At 34.1% G+C, this 20,936-nt stretch overlaps 1 protein-coding gene across 1 annotated transcript in view; it reads left to right on the top strand.

Annotated features, from left to right (window-relative positions):
* Cngl (Cyclic nucleotide-gated ion channel-like) overlaps positions 1-19,713 on the top strand; it is a 591,998-nt gene extending 572,285 nt beyond the window's left edge. Inside the window, exons 21-24 of the mRNA XM_072526928.1 lie at positions 1,864-2,126; positions 2,183-2,394; positions 10,559-10,721; positions 19,404-19,713. Coding sequence (XP_072383029.1) covers positions 1,864-2,126; positions 2,183-2,394; positions 10,559-10,721; positions 19,404-19,606 — 841 coding nt within the window. The 3' untranslated portion in view covers positions 19,607-19,713. The remainder of the gene's footprint in view (positions 1-1,863; positions 2,127-2,182; positions 2,395-10,558; positions 10,722-19,403) is intronic.
* Positions 19,714-20,936: the final 1,223 nt, after the last annotated feature.

Below are 20,936 nucleotides of genomic sequence, written 5' to 3'. Positions count from 1 at the left end.
ATTTTTTCATATTACTCCCACACTACATGTTGAACTCGATTTACTGTCCAACGAGACTGTACATAATAGAAGAACAGCAAATTGTTGGTCGACTTATTTAATACAATATACAGTAAAGAAATCATTCCTAGAGATTGGCTGATGTCAACATTCATAACATTCCAAAAAAAAACAAAATGCAAAAGAATGCCAAGACCACCGGATAATAAGTTTAATGAGTCATACGCTCAAAATATTTTTAAAAATTATACACCGGAGAATGCACAACAAACTTGAGCAGGACATAAGTGACACACAATTTGGATTTAGGAATGCACTGGGAACGAGAGAATCCTTGTTCGCTGTGAATGTACTTGTGCAAAGGTGCATGGATGTTAATCAGCCAGTATATATGTGTTTCTTGGATTGCAACAAAGCCTTCGATAAGGTCAAACATAACCGTCTTATCGAATTACTTGAAAAGAAAAATTTAGGTATGAGAGACATCAGGATCATTAGCGCTATATATTATAATCATATCGCTGTGGTAAAAGAGAACAACGTCTTTTCAAATGAAATACAGATTGGGAGGGGCGTCAGGCAGGGCTGTGTTCTGTCTCCTACTTTGTTCAATTTGTATTTAGTGGAAATAATCCAGGAAGCACTAGAAGAAATAACTATGGGAATAAAAGTAAATGGCCGACCAGTCAATAATATACGGTTTGCCGACGACACTATTTTATTAGCGGAAGCATTTACAGCAAATGGTTGACAGAGTAGTAGAAGTCAGTGAAGAAAACGGACTGTGCCCAAACACAAAAAAGACACAATTTATGGTAATTACAAAAGCCCAACAGCGCCAAGAAAACATAACAATACATGAAGAACAAATTAAAAAAGTTGAAAAATATAAATATCTGGGTACAATAATTAACGAAAATAATGAGTACATAGAAGAGATTAAGGCAAGAATAGGACAGGCAAGAAATTCTTTCAACAAACTGAAAAAAGTACTCTGCAGCAGGGACATTTCAATTTCTTAAAAGATAAGACTTCTAAGATACGTGTTTTCCGTATTATTTTATGGGGAGGCTAGGACATTAAAGAAAGATGTTTCGGACAGATTAGAAGCCTTCGAGTTATGGGCCTACAGAAAAATATTAAGAATAAGTTGGGTGGATAGAGTCACGAATATCGAGGTGTTGAAAAGAATGGGAAAAGATAAAGAGGTTTTAAATACAATTCAAGTCAGACAACTGCAATATCTGGGACATGTCATTAAACAATTTGAGAGCTTGGTTTAACTGCACTTCTGCTGACCTCTTTAGAGCAGCGGTATCAAAAGTGCGAATTGCCAACCTTCTTAGAGGAGATGACACATGAAGAAGAAAAAGAGACTGTACATCTATACTCCGCCAAAGCTATATTCTCCTCGGGTTTTCTTCCATTTGCCTTGGGCATCGCTTGTGACTAGGACATCTTAGGATTGAGGTTGCTTACACTATAAACATTTGTTTGTTCTTAATAGAAGACAATGCCTTCGAAATATTGTTAACTAGTTGACTATATTTTCACCTTTAGAACTGGGTTCGTATTCATTTGATAAGTAAATATTGAACTTGCTCTCACTATCGCCCATTTTGCTAATAATCTCCATGTTTTTGCAATAACATCGGATTGGTCCCAAGAGAATAATCTTTTGTTGGAACATCGTGGTAATGATGAGATATTACAAATTAAATTTTCCAAATAAACAAAATGGTACCCAAATTTGCAATCAAAATTTAAAAGTTACTTTATTTGTGTATAAAATTATGGTAAACAGTTGCCAAGTAGGCAAACTATTTTTTATGATCGGTATTAAAGTGTTAATTATATTTTTAGGTTAATGCGAGCACCAACAATTGAAGGGTACGCTGCAAGGCATAGCAAACTATCAAAAAGTGTAACTTTTAACAGAGACACCCTCCAAAGTCCACCAAATAGTGCCAATTTGACAGGAACTCCTCAGAGCCTATTTCCTATTGTTCCTTCACCCTTAGACAATGGCTTAGATTTACCTCAGGATGAAAAACAAATGGAATTAGAAAAATGTGGAATCCAGATCGTGCCTAACAAACCTAATAACCAAGTAAAAATTCACAAAGGTAAGAACTATCAATTGCCTGGTCAAATATGTACTACATATAAGTAAATTTTATAGGTTCCTTAGAAGATGAACAACAATATTTTGCTGATATTCTTATGGCTATAAAACAAGTGATGAGTGCACATCTTCAAGAGATCCAAGGGAAATACCAACAGAAATTCGAAATGTTAGAAGAGGAAGTGAGAACAAAAGATGAAATCATCACGCAACTCAAAGCACATATCTCTGACTTGGAGAAAACCAACGAAGATTCTTTCACACCTAGTGTAAGATTTTATTTATTTATTAATTACCAGTCAGATAATGAGGACAATTATGTTTACACACATTTATTAAATTTCATAATTACTTGTGACAGAACCCAAAAATTATACAAGGTGTAATTTAAATACGCCCTTTACCAACAATAAAATCAAAATAATATCGGTTTACAATGACACTTATAGTTAATAAATGATACGGGGTGCTTTACTACAGTGGACCAGTTAGTAAAAATCATACTATTTATGATCTACCCGTTTACTGAACAAGCAGCTTTTTATGATTTTATGTAAAAGATCTTATGTAAAAGATTGGTATACCTTTCTAGACAAAACCTGATGTAAAGGCAAAGAGCACATTTAAGATGTTTTTAAACCCAGCTAGTTTGGTTTAAAATTTTTGAGAAAACAATTATTACTTTAGGTAATTTGTATAATATATTCAAGTTTTTACTTAACCCTTTCAGACCATCGGCTCATAATTATGAACAGTTCTTTCAGCTAGCTATATCTTTAAGAAATATTAAATACTAATGTGAGATACTTACGTAAATCACTTGTAGTAGTGTTTAACACTGAGTCATAATCGCGATGCAACAGTGGTTGTAACGAGAAGTTATTTTATTGTTTGTTTGCAATTTCTATCTTCTAACTTTGTTGGAATTGAAAATACTGATGTAGTTAAACGGTGGGGCAAGAAAGAAAAAAAGTATATGGATGGAGAGACCTGAGGTGGTAAATCTTTATAACCATTAGATAAGTGGCATTGATATATTAGATCAAATGATCAGTGTATACAGAATTTATATTTGTTCAAAAAATTGGACCCTTGGAATGATTTTTCATGCCGTAGACTTGGCTGCAGTAAATATCTGGTTTGAATATCAACAAGAATGTGACACACTAAAAATTCCAAAACGGGCCGATTAACCCTTTTTTTAAAATAAGGCTTGCTGAAAGTCTGATCAAGGCAAACAAACCAATTTCTCGCATCAAAAGAGGCAGGTCAAGTACTTCAACACCACTCATAGTACGAAAAACATTAAAATATAACCTTGAAGAAACTAGAACAGTTCGTGAAGTTCAATATGAGTTCGTTGGCCATATACCCCAATTGTAAACAAAGTAAAGATGTAAACAAAGAAGCAATGATCACCTTTGTATAGAAATAGATGGAAACTGCTTTTCTTTGTTTCACAGAAAATAATTTTTTCTTTATTACGTTTTAAAATAAATTTAAGTTTTTACATTTTTTTATTACTGACTAGTTAGTATTATCCAAAAAAATCATTTATTTGTAGATACATACGCCAAAACTCAAAAATACAAGAATATTCAAAACTTTCTGAAATTAAGAAAAACATTGATAATAAATCAATATCTAGTGTTTCCCCCTCGGGTCCTTATAACAGCCTGTACACGTCTAGGCATTGAGGTAATTATATATATATATATATATATATATATATATATATATATATATATATATATATATATATATATATATATGTGTATATATATATATTTATTAATATATATATATATATATATATATATATATATATATATGTGTATATATATATATATATTAATATATATATATATATATATATATATATATATATATATATACCCGGTATTTTTAGGCGCCTGGCCCTTCCGGTAGGGATCTATGGAGGAGTATCACTGAGCCGCAAGCCCTTACCTCTTGCCGTACTGCTCCACCATAGGCCGATCAGACACCAGCATATTCTAGTCTAAGCCGCAGATTCATTTAGAATTTTAAACTGCTGCGTTAGACTTTTTGTTTTCTGTACACCGAGCTGGGAATCGAACCACTGAACCACTCGCAGTGAAGCGAGTGAGAGCCGGCCGCCCAACCCGCTTGGCTATCTGACCGACATTGAGGTAATTAACCTCTGGATATCAAATTGATCCAATTGGTACCATATTTCTTGAAGAGCCGCTGTAAGTTCAGCCAAGTTGTTTGGACGGGGTTTTCGTGGTCGAAGACGTCTTCCCATCATATCTCATAGATGTTCTATGGGATTGAGATCGGGACTGCAAGCTGGCCAGTTCATACGGACAATTCCCACCTCCTCTATATATTGGTTAACGATTCTAGCACGGTGAGGACGCGCGTTGTCGACCATAAAAATAAAATTAGGTCTAATGAAAGGAGCAAAAGGTACCACATATATATATATATATATATATAATCGAACACCTCTTTACCCTAAGGTGTGAGGTAAATACAAATACAAATATAGGTTACAGATATACATTACATCTTAAATCCAATGAAAATACAGAATTTTTTTTTTTTTTATTCTATTCTGTGCACGAATTTTGTCCATTCTTTCTTGTTTTTTGCCTTATTTTGAGCTTCTGACCATTCCATTTCCCTACTTTTCAAAATCTGCCCTACTTCGTCATCCCAGGTTTTCCGTGGTCTGCCTCTGGTTTTAAACTTTTTCACTTTAGCCTTCCAGACTTGCTTAACGGGTCGGTTGTCGCTCATTCGGCACAGATGACCAAACCATTTTATTTGTTGTGTTTCAATAGCGTGTAGTACAGATTCTATGCCCAGTTCTTCTCTAACATCTTCATTTCTTATTTTGTCTCGTCGTGTTATTCCTTTGACTCGTCTTAGATATTTCATATCAATGGCTTGTATCTTGCTTTTTAATTGCTTTGTTAAAACCCAGCTCTCGCTTCCATATATCAAGATTGGTCGGAATACTGTCTTATAAACTGTCATTTTGGTTCTTCTGCTGATTTCAGGTTTACCTATGAATTCTCTACTAAGATTATGATACACTTTTGAAGCACTACTTATTCTTTCTGTTATTTCATTCTGCATGGTACCTTCTCTGTCTATTGTAACCCCTAGGTATTTGAATGCATCTACTTGTTCTATGAGTTGTTGGTTAATTTCTATGTTAACATTTCGGTTAGTTTTCGCTATTAGCATCACCTTGGTTTTCTTAACATTAATCTTCATGTTTCTAATTGCTAGCTCATCATTCCATCTATCTATATTTTTCTGGAGGTCCCTCTCGTTGGAAGCGCATAACATGAGATCATCTGCGAATGCACACTCAGCTATACCAACCGGTCGTAGTTTACTATATCCGATATGTACTTTGTGTATACTTGCTTTTGTTTTCTTAATTATGTCGTCAATAATCAATATGAACAGTGTGGTGCTCATAACACCTCCTTGTCTTAGACCCTCGTTTATTGCAAACATCTCTGATTCCAAGTTATCCTTACGTACATAACTCTTGTTATTTTGATACAGACTTTTGATAGCACCTGTTAGTTGATGGTCAATATTTCTATTTTGCAGACTTTTCCAAACTGCTTCCTGGGACACTCTGTCAAATGCTTTCTCAATATCTAGAAATGCCATATATATTTCTGTGTTCTCTATTCTAGCTTTCTCAATTATTTGTTTCAACGTAAATATATAGTCTTGCGTACTGTGTCCCTTCCTAAACCCACTTTGTACTTCATCCAAAAGGTACCACATGCTGATCTAAAATACTTGTTATGTATCTTGCAGAAGTCATAGAACCTCTATCTACAATATCTAAATCAATATGGGCTTCTGAACTGATACCAGCCCAAACCATAACGGAGCCCCCCCCCGATAACTTATTCTTTCCGCAATATTACATTGAAAATATCGCTCTCCGTGTCTTCTCCAAACCCTTTCTCGGCCGCCTGATGACCTTAGACAAAATCTGGACTCATCTGAGAACAATACATTGCTCCAATCTGCATCACTCTAGTTTTCATGTTCTCTTGCAAAAGCAAGGTGAGCTCTGCGATGTTCTATGGATAGTATTGGAGATAGGGCTGGCCTTCTGGATAATAAATTACCTTCTACAAGTCGTCGACGAACTGTCCATCTGCTTACATCCACATTTCTCACTTCGCTCAGACGATTTGCCAGTTCAACTGAAGTTAGATGCCGATTTCTCAAACATGCTGACACCAGAAATCGATCATCTCTTTCGGATGCTACCCTTCTACGACCTGATCCTGGTCTTCTTGTGAAGTTACCGGTGACACTAAAACGCCGAACTGCTCTTTGAACTGAAGATCGACTAACACCCAACATTTCAGCTGCATAATATTGGCTACGACCATCTTGAACTAAAGTCACCGCCCTTGCAGCATCTGTCGGAGTTAGAGACATTTAGGAAGGATAATTAAATAAAAATATAACACGTTTTGAAAATATCACTACACTAGTATGGTTGTTGAATTAAAAACAACATTCAATAAATATCTACTTTCTTCAGACCCTTTTTGACAAAAACCTGAAATACCAATTTATTTTAAGAAATATAAATAGCAATATTAAAAATATTATTTTATTTCTCATATACGAGGGTACACCTAAATTTACATACGTAATTTAGTGTCTCTAAAATTGTGATATTTAAAGTCTTGGTGCGCCAAGCAATAATTAGCTAATTAAATTTTTGATTAATTAAAATTATTTAAATGATATGATTATGACTCTATCACAATTTTTAATTCTTTTATCTCAGGGTTAAATTCGTGCTTCAATATCTATGCTATTACATGTGAAAGGTAAGGTCCAAAGAATACCGGAATAATAAAAAACACACTTCTAACACTCTATATTGAAATAAAAATAATGAAATAATTCACACTCAAAAGTTTTCAATAAACAAATCTCATACAGTGTGACCCATTTAGATTGGAAACACCTCTATAAAATTTGAAGTTGTTAACCGATTTTAACCAAATTTTTTTTTAATGTCATGTAATAAAAGGTCTATTGCGGGACAAAATATGAAATATTTAGTTAAATTTTCAGGGCATTCTACGATACTTTTTCTTCGTCGAAAATGGAGAATTTGTATTAGCGATTTTTTTATTAAAAAAATTTCTACGCCACTGGATTTAGAGTGGCTTCAAATAGCTATGACAAAAACTTTATTAAGATATATTTATTAATAACAAACTTATGACAACTTAAAATTTTAAAACTCACTAAGAAAAAAACACTCTGTATTAACGTTAAAAAAAAACACTCTGTATTAACAGAAACATGGAAACATAATTTTAGTTTAAATCCTAGTTGCCTTTACCAATCCACCATCTAATTGGATACATTTGTCGTAGCGTTTATGAATATTTCTAATTACATTTCTTAGTTGTTGGGGAGTAATTTCTGCACATGCCTGTCGAATTCTTGCACGAAGTTCGTTTAAGTTTCTTGCACGGGTAAACTTTTTGTTTGATAACTCCCCACAGAAAGAAGTCTAAAATTGTGAGATCTGGAGATCTGGGTGGCCAATCTATCAACGGACTACCCAGGCCTATCCAACGGTTCGGAAAATTTTCATTTAGCCATTGCTTCACGGTTCTGGCGTATGGAACAGAACACCCATCTAACTGGATATACAAATTTAATCGTTCATTAATTGGGAGCTCATGAATAGCATCCCACAAGCCGGTGTTTAAAAATTCTAAAAAGTTCTGTGAGTTCCAGTTTTCTTCAAAAAAGAAAGGACCAATAACTCGCTCGTTCAGTATACCACACCAGACATATATATAGAGAGAGAATACTGGCTTTTACAGTTCATTACCCAATGGAGATTATCTGCTGTCCAATAGCGACAATTCTGTGATGATACTACTCCATTTGTAATGAAAGTGGCTTCGTCGGTAAACAACACGTTTTTTAGAAAATTTATATTGTTTAAATATTCCCCTTGGGCCCATAAACAATATTCTAAACGTTTTGCTTCGTCGCTTTCTTGTAATGTGTGTAAGAATTTTGGTTTGAAAGGTTTAATATTATTTACCTTAAGACATCGCCGAATACTCTCTCGAGGCACATTCAAATATAAACTGGCATTTCTTAAACTGGCATTAGGGTTATTTCTGAAATGATCTAAAATGATTTGATCATTTCCTCTTCTTCTTTGTAGCGGGTTATTTTTTAAAATTAATTTTGATACTGCACCATATTCATTAAATATTCTATTTATTTTGTTTACTGTACCGCAGCTAATATTAGGACGATCCACATGTCTGTCATTAAATATTGTACAAACTTCCCTGGCACTTCTATCGTTATCTCCCAAAAGACGTATAATTTCAATTTTTTCTCTCAAACTTTATCTTGCAGCCATGACACAAAATATTATTAAAAGAATTTGAAGTAAATATTGTTGCAGATATTATGCATAAATTTATGCTAGCACTGAAATTTGTATGACACAAATAATGTCAAACAGTAATATCGTTTTCATGGCAACTGAGATTTAAGTTGTAGCATGTAAAGTTAATAATAATGTAAGTGCGTTACTTGCATTAAATTTTTATGCTATTTTAAACATTTTTTTTGTCTAGTAGTGGTTTATTATTAAAATTATTTGAAAAATAATTAGTTTTATGGTTATCTGTTGATACAGGGTGTTCTTGTTTGACTCGTAGCTTAGTGAGTTTTAAAATTTTAAGTTGTCATAACTTCGTTATTAATAAATATATTTTAATGAAATTTTTGTCATAGCTATTTGAAGCCACTCTAAATCCAGTGGCGTAGAAATTTTTTTAATAAAAAAATCGCTAATACAAATTCTCTATTTTCGACGAAGAAACAGTATCGTAGACTGCCCTGAAAATTTAACTAAATATTTCATATTTTGTCCCACAATAGACCTTTTATTACATGACATTAAAAAAAAATTTGGTTAAAATCGATTAACAACTTCAAATTTTATAGAGGTGTTTCCAATCTAAATGGGTCACACTGTATAATGATTCTCAAAATTTTTTTCTACGTACGTGAACAATCAAAATTAATGGTACAAACAATATTAATTGAAATCTCAAAATCCCAAACTATTCTAACTCTCCTAATCAAAATATTTATATCCTTTCTAAATTAAGTGTAAAAATTGTGTTATCAATAAAAGAAAAAACTGCAGAAAACAAAAATATCTCTCTCTGATGATGAGTGGTCCAAATCCTTGTTCCTTGTAGACTATATTATCTCCTCTCAAACGCTCCCTATGTAATCAGCAATCTTACAACAGATTGTTGCAAGTATATCGTCCTTAATGATCTCCTTCAAAAGCACAAATCATTCAAATTATGATAGCCTTTCTCCTCTCGATAAACTGAATCTCTCGTTGGCCCGAGTGAAAAATGACTCTTGGAATATCTTCTCTTTACAATAAACTGAATCTCTCGTTGGCCTGAACAGTGACTCTTGGAATATAAGTAGAAAAATATGACTTACAATATTTTGCTGCTTCAGCTTCTGTCAGATACACTAACTCCACAAAGACTCACTAACATTCAACACTACTGCTTGCTACATCTCGGGAACCGCCAGAGAACAATCACTGTTCGTCTTAAAGACTTGGAAAACCAACTGATTATCTTTTCTCTCCCCTCAATCTCGCTAAACTTTCATTCCTACATACCTATCCCACCTTTTTCAATCTCCGCCAATCAAAACTCGTCACAATTCTTTCATTTTTTCATTTCGATAACAAACAAATTTTTACCTATAATTATAAAATTTCCTAAAACTTATTTACAAATAATATTTTTCTATAATTCTTAAAAACTAACAAAAACCTCTTTCTAAAATCTCTTCTATTGTCTCTAATCACTGCATTAATGTATTTGGAAAACCCGGTTCAATTGTCTTTGGATTTCACTTAAACTTATGCGGGTCACTCAAGTATAACAAAGAAATAATTTATGCATAGCTTACATTTTGTTTAGTACAGGTAATCCAAGAATTTAATAACTTTCCTTCTTCGAAATGTTTGTTGGTTATTATCCTACTTATCTGAATTATTTTAATGTTTTTGAACTTTGAAATATTTTAATCAACCCAATATTTTTCTCGATTTTACATATTATATATATATATATATATATATATATATATATATATATATATATATATATATATATATATATATATATATATATATATATATTCAGTGCGATATAAAACGAAAAAAAAAAATTACTCACGCACATCTACCATTAAAAAATAATTGAAGGTTAGATTATTCTCGTAATCAGATTTAGTAAAAATATTTTGCGGCATAATACACAATTTTGTTTACGAAACAAGTTTAAAAATATTTTTTTTTAGGATTCGTTAGATACAATAATTAGTAGAGAAAGGCACTCGTGGGAAGACCCGTCACATGATGAACAAGAAGAATTAGAAGAACTACCCCGTCCAATTCATGCTTGGTCTTCTTCTTCTTCGTTACCTTCACACAACGTAGTTTTGGATATAGATTCAACAACAGGTCAGTAAATTTTAAATAATTAATTTATGATATTAAATATTAGTTTTTTTATAAATCATGCTAGAAGCATAAAAATAAAATGGATACACAGGACCACCATTCGCTGATATGCATATGTCAGCCTCTTGGCTTCTTCAGAGCGAACTCATGACAAGCTCTCCGCTTTATTGATAGCTTGCCATGAGTTCGCTCTAAAGAATCTAAGAGGCTGAAATATGCATATCAACGAATGGTAGTGACGCTGTAACGGAATTAAATCTAAACTGTCTATTTTATTTTTATTATTTTACTCTAGTATGGAGTACTAGGAAGAAGGAATTTCTGTCTAGACAAATTGGCATGATGTGGATAGAATTATAAATCCCCATGAAAGTGCATTTGTCGTCTGCTTGCTTTACACTGTATAAAAAGCACAGATTTAGACTTAATCCTAAATTCAATTTTCAATTTATAGTTTCCGAATTATATTCTTATGCTGGAAGCTTTTGTTCGGATTAATTTTTAATGTATCTTCTTCGTTACGAGTGTGCAAATATCCGAAGCACTTTTAGATTTAAAAACTAATGTTTGCCGAACCTTACTTCAAAACAAAAAGGGAAATACAATGAATGTTTGTAAAAGCAAGCTGCGAAAAGGAGAATTATTTGGAGAACGACACCAATATTATATCAGAGTAATAAAATGGATTAATAAGCAAGTAGTTTAAATGATAAATACACAGCTCATAACTGAGATACACAGCTGAACTGATACCAATGGGAAACAAAAATAAAAACCAAAATGTTTAAAAATATACTTCTGTATTAGCCTTACTCAAAGGAGCAAACATTTCCGATTAAATGTCCTCTCACTATACTTGCCTTCGTAAAATTATTAAGTTATATAAAATAATATTTTTTAAATTTTATTTGGTACCTGCGTTAACTCTTGTGTTCTTTGCCTTTTAAATAGTCATTGCAAACTGATATCAGAGGTAAGCAAAATAACAATAATTGATAATAAGATCTATATGACAATTCTGACAATGAACAACAACAAACAAAAAAAGTCACGAAAAAAAAAACGGTATAGCATAAATAACAGAATCATAAAGGTACCGTAAACGAAACACGAAAAGACTGCAAATTGAAACCTATACTTCCATATAAAGAAATAAAAGTAAAAAAGATTTTTACATTTTGTCTATAATATCTGAAATAACCAGCAATGTGTTTATTTTGTTTTCACAAACATTATAGTATTTTATTCAGTTCTATTTTTTTTTATTTTATGACCTTTAGCCATTGTGTTTTCTTTGATTTTTTTTTATAAATATATTGTCAAGTCGTCAAAGATTTAATCTTTTAAGACCCCAAAAAGATGCCAAAAAGTTTGCAAATTTTAACCCTGGGCTTTCCTCTAAACCCCCTCGAAGGGTAGGGGAGGAGGAACGTAAAAGATCGATTTACCAAGAATCTTTATGCCGTATAAAAAAATGTTTCAAACAAGAGATGTAGCTTGAAGTGACAAGTAATTTTAAATGATAATTATCAGCGCGAAATCAATTTTTTAAATAAAATTTGTATTAACTCGACCGTAAAAATTCTATAACGATCTAAAACGTTTAGAAAAGTGCGTTTTTAAAACTGCATAACTTCAGCTATACATTATACCCAATGTCGTCATCATGGAAGCATTTCCCGTGACGTCAGATCGTTTGTAATGTAAAAGTTTAAATGTAGCGTTTTTAAGGCATATTTCAAATGCCTCATATTTGTTGCCAAACCTTAAAGTCGAAATTTCATGTTATAGGTCTTAAAGATTAGGCTCTAACAATGTCAGTTCCACAGTAAACGGTCCATGAAAGTAATACATTTTATTGATTTCATAAAAATTAAAAAAAAATGGCAAAAATTGCACAACGTTTATTTATTTAGATTTATAGAACCTACGTTTCTTTACGACAAAATGCAAAAGTTGCATAAAAAATCTGCACTTTTCTAATTTCGACACATTTGAAAACACATTTTATTTATATCGGTGGGACTTTCTAATCAAAATATTTCGAATTTCTGCTGTAGAGTTAATATAAATTTAGTTCATTCTGTCATTTAGACATTCAATATCGCCTGTCACTTCAAGAGCTGTTTCTGTCGGAATAGTTCATTCTATAGAAAAAGTGCATTTTTTTTTCAAAATTATCTCAGGTACATTTCTTGCTCAAAACATTTATTTCTATAGATTGTCTCAAAGTGACTAGTCTGTACAGGGTAAATGCACAATATCGATGCCATACTTCTTTGCAAACTTGTATTAAAATAAACGTCACTTCTTACTACTTAGCCTAATCCATCGTTTGTGTTGAGGGTAGCTTAAGTTCTAATGCCCACTAACGACCCTGCCTGGATTCCTTCTGTCAGTGGTTCTCAAACATAAATAATATTTGCTACAACATACTTGGGTTAAATTAAAATAAAATAGAAATTAAGAAACGCCTTTCATTTATGTCACACAATCAGTTTGTTTTTAATTCTAAAGTATGTGCTAGCGCTACAAACCATTTGTTTATAGATTTAAATAAAATCGAATAAAATAAAATTAAAATATAAAGAAACAATTTATTTATGTATTGTTCCGTGCAAAAGTTAAGGGGGGAAGAACTTTTAAGAACCGCACAGTATATGTTGGCAGCCACAAAATGTAGAAATAGCCGAAAATAAAACTAATAAATAAATTGAAAATAAAATAAGTCATTGTATTTAATTTCATGTGTAAGTAATCGTAATTGTACACCATTATATTTAGTTCCTTTTTCTGTCAATCGCTGTCACATTTAGTTTCTGCTTCACTATCATCATCATCATTATTATCGTCACTGTCATCACTATCTCTGTTATTTATATTTATGATAATTGGTTTGATATCATGCAACAAATCGTCAATTTCCCACATTTTTTTTCTGTTGCTATTACGTGGTTTACGTAGTTTTTCCATTTCTCTGGCGTAATGACCTGGTACGCTGCTGTAATTAAATTTCGCATTTCAGCTTCTTTAAAACTCGCGTTGCGTCTAGCTATATACCGTTTCACTTCACTTCAAACCATTTCGATGGGATTGAGTTCACAGTGATAGGGTGGGAGCCTCAGAATCTTTAAATTGTGATTTTTGGCAATATCTTCTATTATGTGCCTGTCATATTTTGCTTTGAAAGCCTTCACTACATCAAGTAACTCGCATTTTAGGTAGTCTTCTTAAAAAAATAGGTCCTTTGACAGAAGCCATTCTTGAATATCTTTTTTTAGTGTTGAACTGTTGGGAATTTGTTCTGACTTTCTGCTGTAATAGGAGGCATTGTCCATTACCACAACAGTTTTTTCTGGCAAATTTAGCATTAAGTTATTTTCAAACCAATCTTCGAAGGTCGGTCAATCCATTTCTGGTGGTAGTCCTGAGTATTTTTCTTTGCCAAAAACGTGAGCTCGGGTAGATCATGCGTGCAATAAAACGAACCTTGCACCACTTCTGCACGCTATTTAAGAATTGCGCGTAAATAACGATGACGCCACGAGATGATTTCTGGTTTTTCAATCAAAATTGAATTTCTGCCACGTTTTATAAACACAAAATCCATATCACTTAGCTAGCGATGTAGCGTGGCCCGTGAAAAGTTGGGTAAAGTTTCTTCGGCATTTACAACAGCTAACATGGTGTTTATTGTTGGTGTTATGTTGGCATGAAAAAATTGATGAACTATTCTACGAATTTGGCTCCTGAAACCTTAATCGTACTTGTCACGAGAATTATCAACCTTTCGCTTCTCGGGCCTGCTCTTTGGAGATTGTAATCCAGCAGGTAATGAATATTATTGCCGTATGTGAAACAGAGTCTTTTCGCAAACACCACTCATTTCTGACACTTTCCTAATTACACTTAATACAGAATCATTGTCCTTCTGATTAAGATGATAATTAATAATATTCATTAGTATCTGCTTCTCTGAAAGTTTCAGAGCTTTTCCACGTTTCCATTGAACAATTTCCTCCATTTTGCGGTAAAAATTCGGCGTTAAATACAACAATAGCCAACAACAGAAAATAACAATAATTGCCAGCAGCAAATCACAACAACTGCCACCAACAAATAATAACAATAACAAAAGAGTAACACTACATCCAAGATGATATAAATCATCGTAACTCGAATATGTTTAAGCGCTCCGATGAACAAATAAAGACTAATTAAGGCCCTGTATGTGTCAAGCTTTTAAACATATTCTGTACAAGAATTACTCTAATTGCTTCTTAATTACTGAATAATTTAGAAGAAAGTATTTGCAGTTGATATTAACCAAAATTACAAATTCCTTATACATTATGGCAGTAATTAGCACCGCAGGGACATAAATAACATTTTATATTTGACAGTTAGTAGAAATTACCGGAATTATTTTAAACTTTGAAACAAATATTTATTTAATGCACATTTTATTATACTACTGCTACTAATAAAAGATAAAAGTTGATAAGTTACTATTAGAAACAAATAATGTATACCTAGTATTATGTAAAATTATTAGCAAACGATATTTGTAAATTACATAAAATTGTACGTGAGGACTTGTTGAGAACTCCTGGTTTATTCCGTTTATTTTGAAAGATAGACAATAGAGAACGCCATCGCTCACTGAATAAAACTGGCAACGTCTCGGCGAAATTCCCATAAGGTTAGCATTGCATATCTTACCCTGTACAGACTAGTCACTTTGAGACAAAGTATAGGGCGTACAGATTCTTGGTATTATTGTTTTCGAGGAAAACCTGGAGGTAGGAGTAGCAAACTTTTTGGCATCTTTTTGGGATCCCAAATTTGACATTCCCACCAAAATTCAGTTTGTTCGTATTGTAGCGTGATTAAATAAAACGAGCGGTTCGAATTTATATACATATATTTATTTATAAGTTTACAGTTCGGTACTCTCTTATCAACTCAACTCACTCCTAACAACGTTACATATATATAATAAAGTTACTTTTCGAGAACATTCTGGCGTTGTCCCACCTCTAATTGTCTCCCGTCCGAAAGACGGGCGCTATTGACAAGCCGATTCTTACGTTTTCTAGATTCGTCCTTCTAAGAATTATGACGTATCGGAGATGGGCTATTTCGTTACACTGCTCCCCTCCTAAATCTGATTGTCCCGATCAGCAACTCTATATGTAGGCACAGGATGGCGGAATCTACAGGACTCTCCAGCTCTGCATGAACCCTTTAGAAAGAAATAACAGTCTACTGACTTTGAAGGATACGATCTTATCGGGTTAATGCAACACACAGTAATTCGTACGCCGGTTTCTCGGAAGATCACTTCAAGCATGCTTCTGACAATCTTCCAGTCCAGATTATCTAGTGCATGGCCTATTTTGGGTAAAGCCTAATTCTTGATGTCGTAATTGCACACAATTTTCTTCAAATTAGTTAAAGCACGCCATATATCCTCGTAGCTTGCCCTGTCTGTATACGACTTCCTGGTCACCATATACAGCAAAGATCGAGAACCATCTTCTAATCTCAGTACTCTTCCAACTTTAGGCTGCTGGTTTTTTAACTCGTCCAAACGACCGAATTTCTTATAAAATACGGATGAGATTCCTTTAGTCATCTCAAGATCTTGGGCAACACAGTGGGCTAGAGAGACGTTATGCGGAACACTAAAAAGATCCTGCTGAACTTCTGTGGTCACGCCGAATCTAGCACTCTTTCTCTCTGCGTAATTTGACATAAATTCATTAAAGCTTGGTCGCCGGTCATCTTTGATCTTATGTTGAAGGGTACGTGCTTCTTCTGTTTCATTTGAACCAGCATATGGTGCAAGACGATTTATGTGAACTACTTTTGGTTTACTTTTCGGCAACTTCTTAATTCGGTATATTACGTCATTTATTTTCTTTTTAATTTCATACGGACCTTCCCATTGTCTTTGCAGTTTGGGAGACAAGCCTCGACGACGTTGTGGATTATAAATCCAAACAAGATCACCTACTTCATAGCTTTCACTCTTGCATCGAGAATCATATTTATTTCCATCATTCGTCTCTGGAAGTGGACCTGCAATGTCGATTGCTACTTTTTCCATAGGACTACCAACATTGTACTGTTTCATGGGTGCCCTCTTTTTACCAACTGGACCATTACTGGTTGCACACAGTTCACATTTCCGGCACCATCTTCTTACATCATCTTTACAGTTCACCCAATAGAACCGTTCTCGAACCTTTTGCAGAGTCTTCGTAATACCAAAGTGTCCACCTGATGAACCGTCATGCAACTGACGTAAAACTTCTGACACTTTACTTTTAGGTACAATCAACTGAAGCTCAGTTTCTGTACCATCATCGTTCTCAAAGGTTCTATACAGAAGATCATCTTTCAGCACTAGGCAATTCCATTGGCTCCAGTAACACTTGACTTCTGGACTACATGCACTAATGTCTTGCCAAGAAGGTCTTCCACTTCGACGCATCCAATCCAATACTCTTTTTATACATGGATCATCTGCTTGAGCGTCTTGTAGCTGTTGAGGCTGCCATTGATCATTAATGACGGCGGTTCGTCTCACGGGGCAAAGTCGTTCTTCTAATTCAAGACAATGATTACGATTTGCACTGTATGCCCGTCTTGACTGAGCATCATCATTTGAATGACTCTTTCCAGCCCTGTGTTCCATTTGTTCTAGCTTTCTGACTGTTGTATTATTTTCTTGCAATTTACGGCGAATGTGACCTACGTCGCCATCATTCGAACATCTGGTTTCGTGTCTCTTCGGCATCATGTTGCGAACTACTTTCCGTACGATTTCCTCCAGACGTTTCTCGTTTTGTTCGTCGCTCTCTTCAGAGGTTCGTACCCGATAGCTCCGTGAAACTTGACTAGCTGTTTCATGTTCCAAGGCAATAGCGAGCGCTTCATCTAAAACTTTCGGTCTTGCTAGTCGTAAAGCTTTCTGTAGTTCAATGTCTCTTAACCCATTGACGAAGGCATCTACGGCGATTTCTTCCAAAACGTTGTCTGGTGCCTCTGGATAGGCCAACAGCGCTATACGAGCAATATTTGCTTCAAATTCTTGCAAACTCTCACTTGCTCGTTGGATTCTACTTCTTATTTGTACTTTGTAGACTGGTTGTAGATGGGCATCTCCGTAACGTTTATCTAGTCGAGTGAACAAGGTCTGGTAACATTTTTCTTGACCCTTAGGAATTGATCTTAGGATATGCGCAGCATCACCTCGTAAAGCAGCAGTCAAGGAAACAGCTTTTTCTTGTTCTGTCCAATGATTGGCTGTCGCAATAGCTTCAAATTGTCTGAGGTATATGGACCAAGAGGACTTTCCATCAAATGGTGGCAATTTGAATCTCATATGATGTGTCATTTCGTCTCTCGGTGATTCTTTTTTCACTACCGGATCTAAGGCTACCGTATTAACTGGTGGTAGCACTTTTGTGTTACTTATCATGGTCTCTAATTGTTTGATCTTCTCTTCTACTTTATCGAATGTTCTTGAGACTTCTTCAAATTTCTCATTGTTTTGAATACATATTTCTTTAATTATTTGTGAAGTCTCGTCGTATCTTCTAAATACATTTTCGAATGTTTCATCGAATCTTTTGGGAACATTCTCTAATTTATTATCATCTCTTTTAGAAGATTCTTCTATCATTTGAGAGACGTTTTCAAATTTCTTATCATTTTTTCTGAAACTCTCTTCGATCTTCATTAAAACTGCTTCTTCTGCTGACTGAAAATGGAATGTCTCTGGGTCATCTCCATTCTTGTTAAGAATATTCTTCAGTCGTTCTTGGAGGATCTTCTTGGACCCGCTGCAATCTTCATCGCGTTCTTCTAGCTGCTCACGCAACTGTTTTACTGAGAGTTGTACTAGCAGCATCTTTGGTCAGGCACGCGTACTTTTTAAAATGTTCAAAAGTCTTTTTCAAAAGTCACTGCTGAATTTATTTTTAAACAAATCAATTATCCTTACACCGTGACACCACTGTAGCGTGATTAAATAAAAAGAGCGGTTCGAATTTATATACATATATTTATTTATAAGTTTACAGTTCGGTACTCTCTTATCAACTCAACTCACTCCTAACAACGTTACATATATATATATATATAATAAAGTTACTTTTCGAGAACATTCTGGCGTTGTCCCACCTCTAATTGTCTCCCGTCCGAAAGACGGGCGCTATTGACAAGCCGATTCTTACGTTTTCTAGATTCGTCCTTCTAAGAATTATAACGTATCGGAGATGGGCTATTTCGTTACAGTATGTTTTTGAGAGGTTCAGTGCCATTTTCGTTTCTTTCTTTCGTCATAACAGTTAATTCTAATTAAAATTAGATTTTTTGTTTTACGACGTTTTTTGACGTTCCGATTTCCAACCCGAAAATAATTTTTAAGAAAATTTTGAAATAGAATTTGTGAAACGAGTGATTTTGAATTTAATTTTGATTTTATTCATTTGCTTGAAAATGGAAACATGAAAACGTAACAAAATATGTAATTTTTATTTTAACTATACGTCAGTATCCACATGATCTTTAATAAACAAATTGTACGTAAAGGCCTTTTATTTACCTTATCTAAAAAATACTGACATAAGCAAATAGTTAATCATTTTATTAAAACAAATTTTTTTGTAGATACAGACACGGCTGGAGAGACATCAGAACCCGAAGACACCGAATGCGATTCGACAGAATACGAAAACTCCAGCCAGAATTGGGAAATAGAACTTTTAGCTGCACAAATGAGAAAAAAACGATCAGCCAGTTTGGATCACACGATCAGTAGACCGTTCATCAAAAAACGATTTATTAAAGGCTCATCGGTGGACCATGATTGATATTTAGTTTTATTATGTTGTGATAAGTATCTAATTTTCAGCGAAATTTCGTGGCAAAAGAAAAAGAAAAAATATTTAGTGTAAGGTGATACAAAAGATAAAAATAATAAGAGACGCAAGTTTCATAAAAGTCAACTATAAGTTTAAATTTTCTCACTATATTATTCAATTATCTTTAAAGTTTTTTTTACAGCAGAGACGATTATCTGTAATTCAACCAGTTATAAACTAAATTTCGTTTATTAAAACGTTTGCTGCTTCTCATAGTATTCTATTTTGGACAGTTTCTGTCCCTGATCTTCTTTCTGTCTGTGCAGCAAGACTGTTTACAAAAATGCGAGAGATGCTACCGTCAGGATAGATAGTATAATGCTGTTAATAAGGCTTTTCTTTATTCTGAACGTTAGTTTGCTTCCTTCTTCCGCTTATTTCTATTGTTGTATTGTACAATTTTTTCCCTCTGTACTGTCTTCATAACGTCGGATGTGAACGTGGTCCCTTATCCATGGTGCCTCTGAGGTTATTTGACCATCCGATGGGAGTGTCTGACATTCCTTCTTAAATATCACTACTTGTGTTTTTCGAGAATTTACTATAATTTTTCACTATATACACACGTCTTTTAGGGTATTGAAGGCTGTTTGCAGATTTCTCTGAGTACGATTCCTAGTATTTTGCGGAAGTCTGCTGTGTATATGCAGTACAGCAGCAGAGACAAAGCAGATTTCTGTGGTACTCCTGCCTCTATTATTTTGACTTCGAGCAGGACTCGTTCTATCCAAACTCTGAACATCAAGTTAGCGAGTTATGAAGAGAGAAGTTCCGTCATGGCATAGATGTATCCAAAATTCTTCATCTTGGGAGCAGTTCTTTGTGTCAGACTCTCGTACGCTTTGTTTACATCTACGGAGCCCGCTTCAGTGTACCGTCTGTCGTTGACGCCTGTTGGATATATTCTGTAAAACTAAGCGCCCGATATTCGCTCGAATGTTGGGGTCTAAATCCAAATTGGGCTTCTGGTAGCACCTGTATCCTTTAGGTTTTCTCTTCTGGCGTTAAGAGAATTACTCTTTTATAAATCATGCTGACAGCTGGCATTAAGCTAATTGGTCTGTAGGTCTGTGGAAATGTTTTGTTTTTTTTTCTAGTTTGTGGACCATGATCAAGTGGGATTGTTTCAAACGATAGGGAACACTTGGAATCTTATCATTGCGTTTGTTGTATTTGTCAAATAAAAGACTACTTTACTGGGCAGGTATTTCAGAGCTCTGTTTGTTTTTCAACCGGTCCTGGCATTTTTTTCGGTCATCTTTCGGATCAGGTCACGGAC

This window comes from Diabrotica undecimpunctata, chromosome 3, assembly GCF_040954645.1.
Source record: "Diabrotica undecimpunctata isolate CICGRU chromosome 3, icDiaUnde3, whole genome shotgun sequence".
Lineage (NCBI taxonomy): Eukaryota > Metazoa > Arthropoda > Insecta > Coleoptera > Chrysomelidae > Diabrotica > Diabrotica undecimpunctata.
The sequence above is the reverse complement of the archived record's forward strand: the minus strand, read 5'-3'. Positions and strand labels throughout refer to the sequence as shown.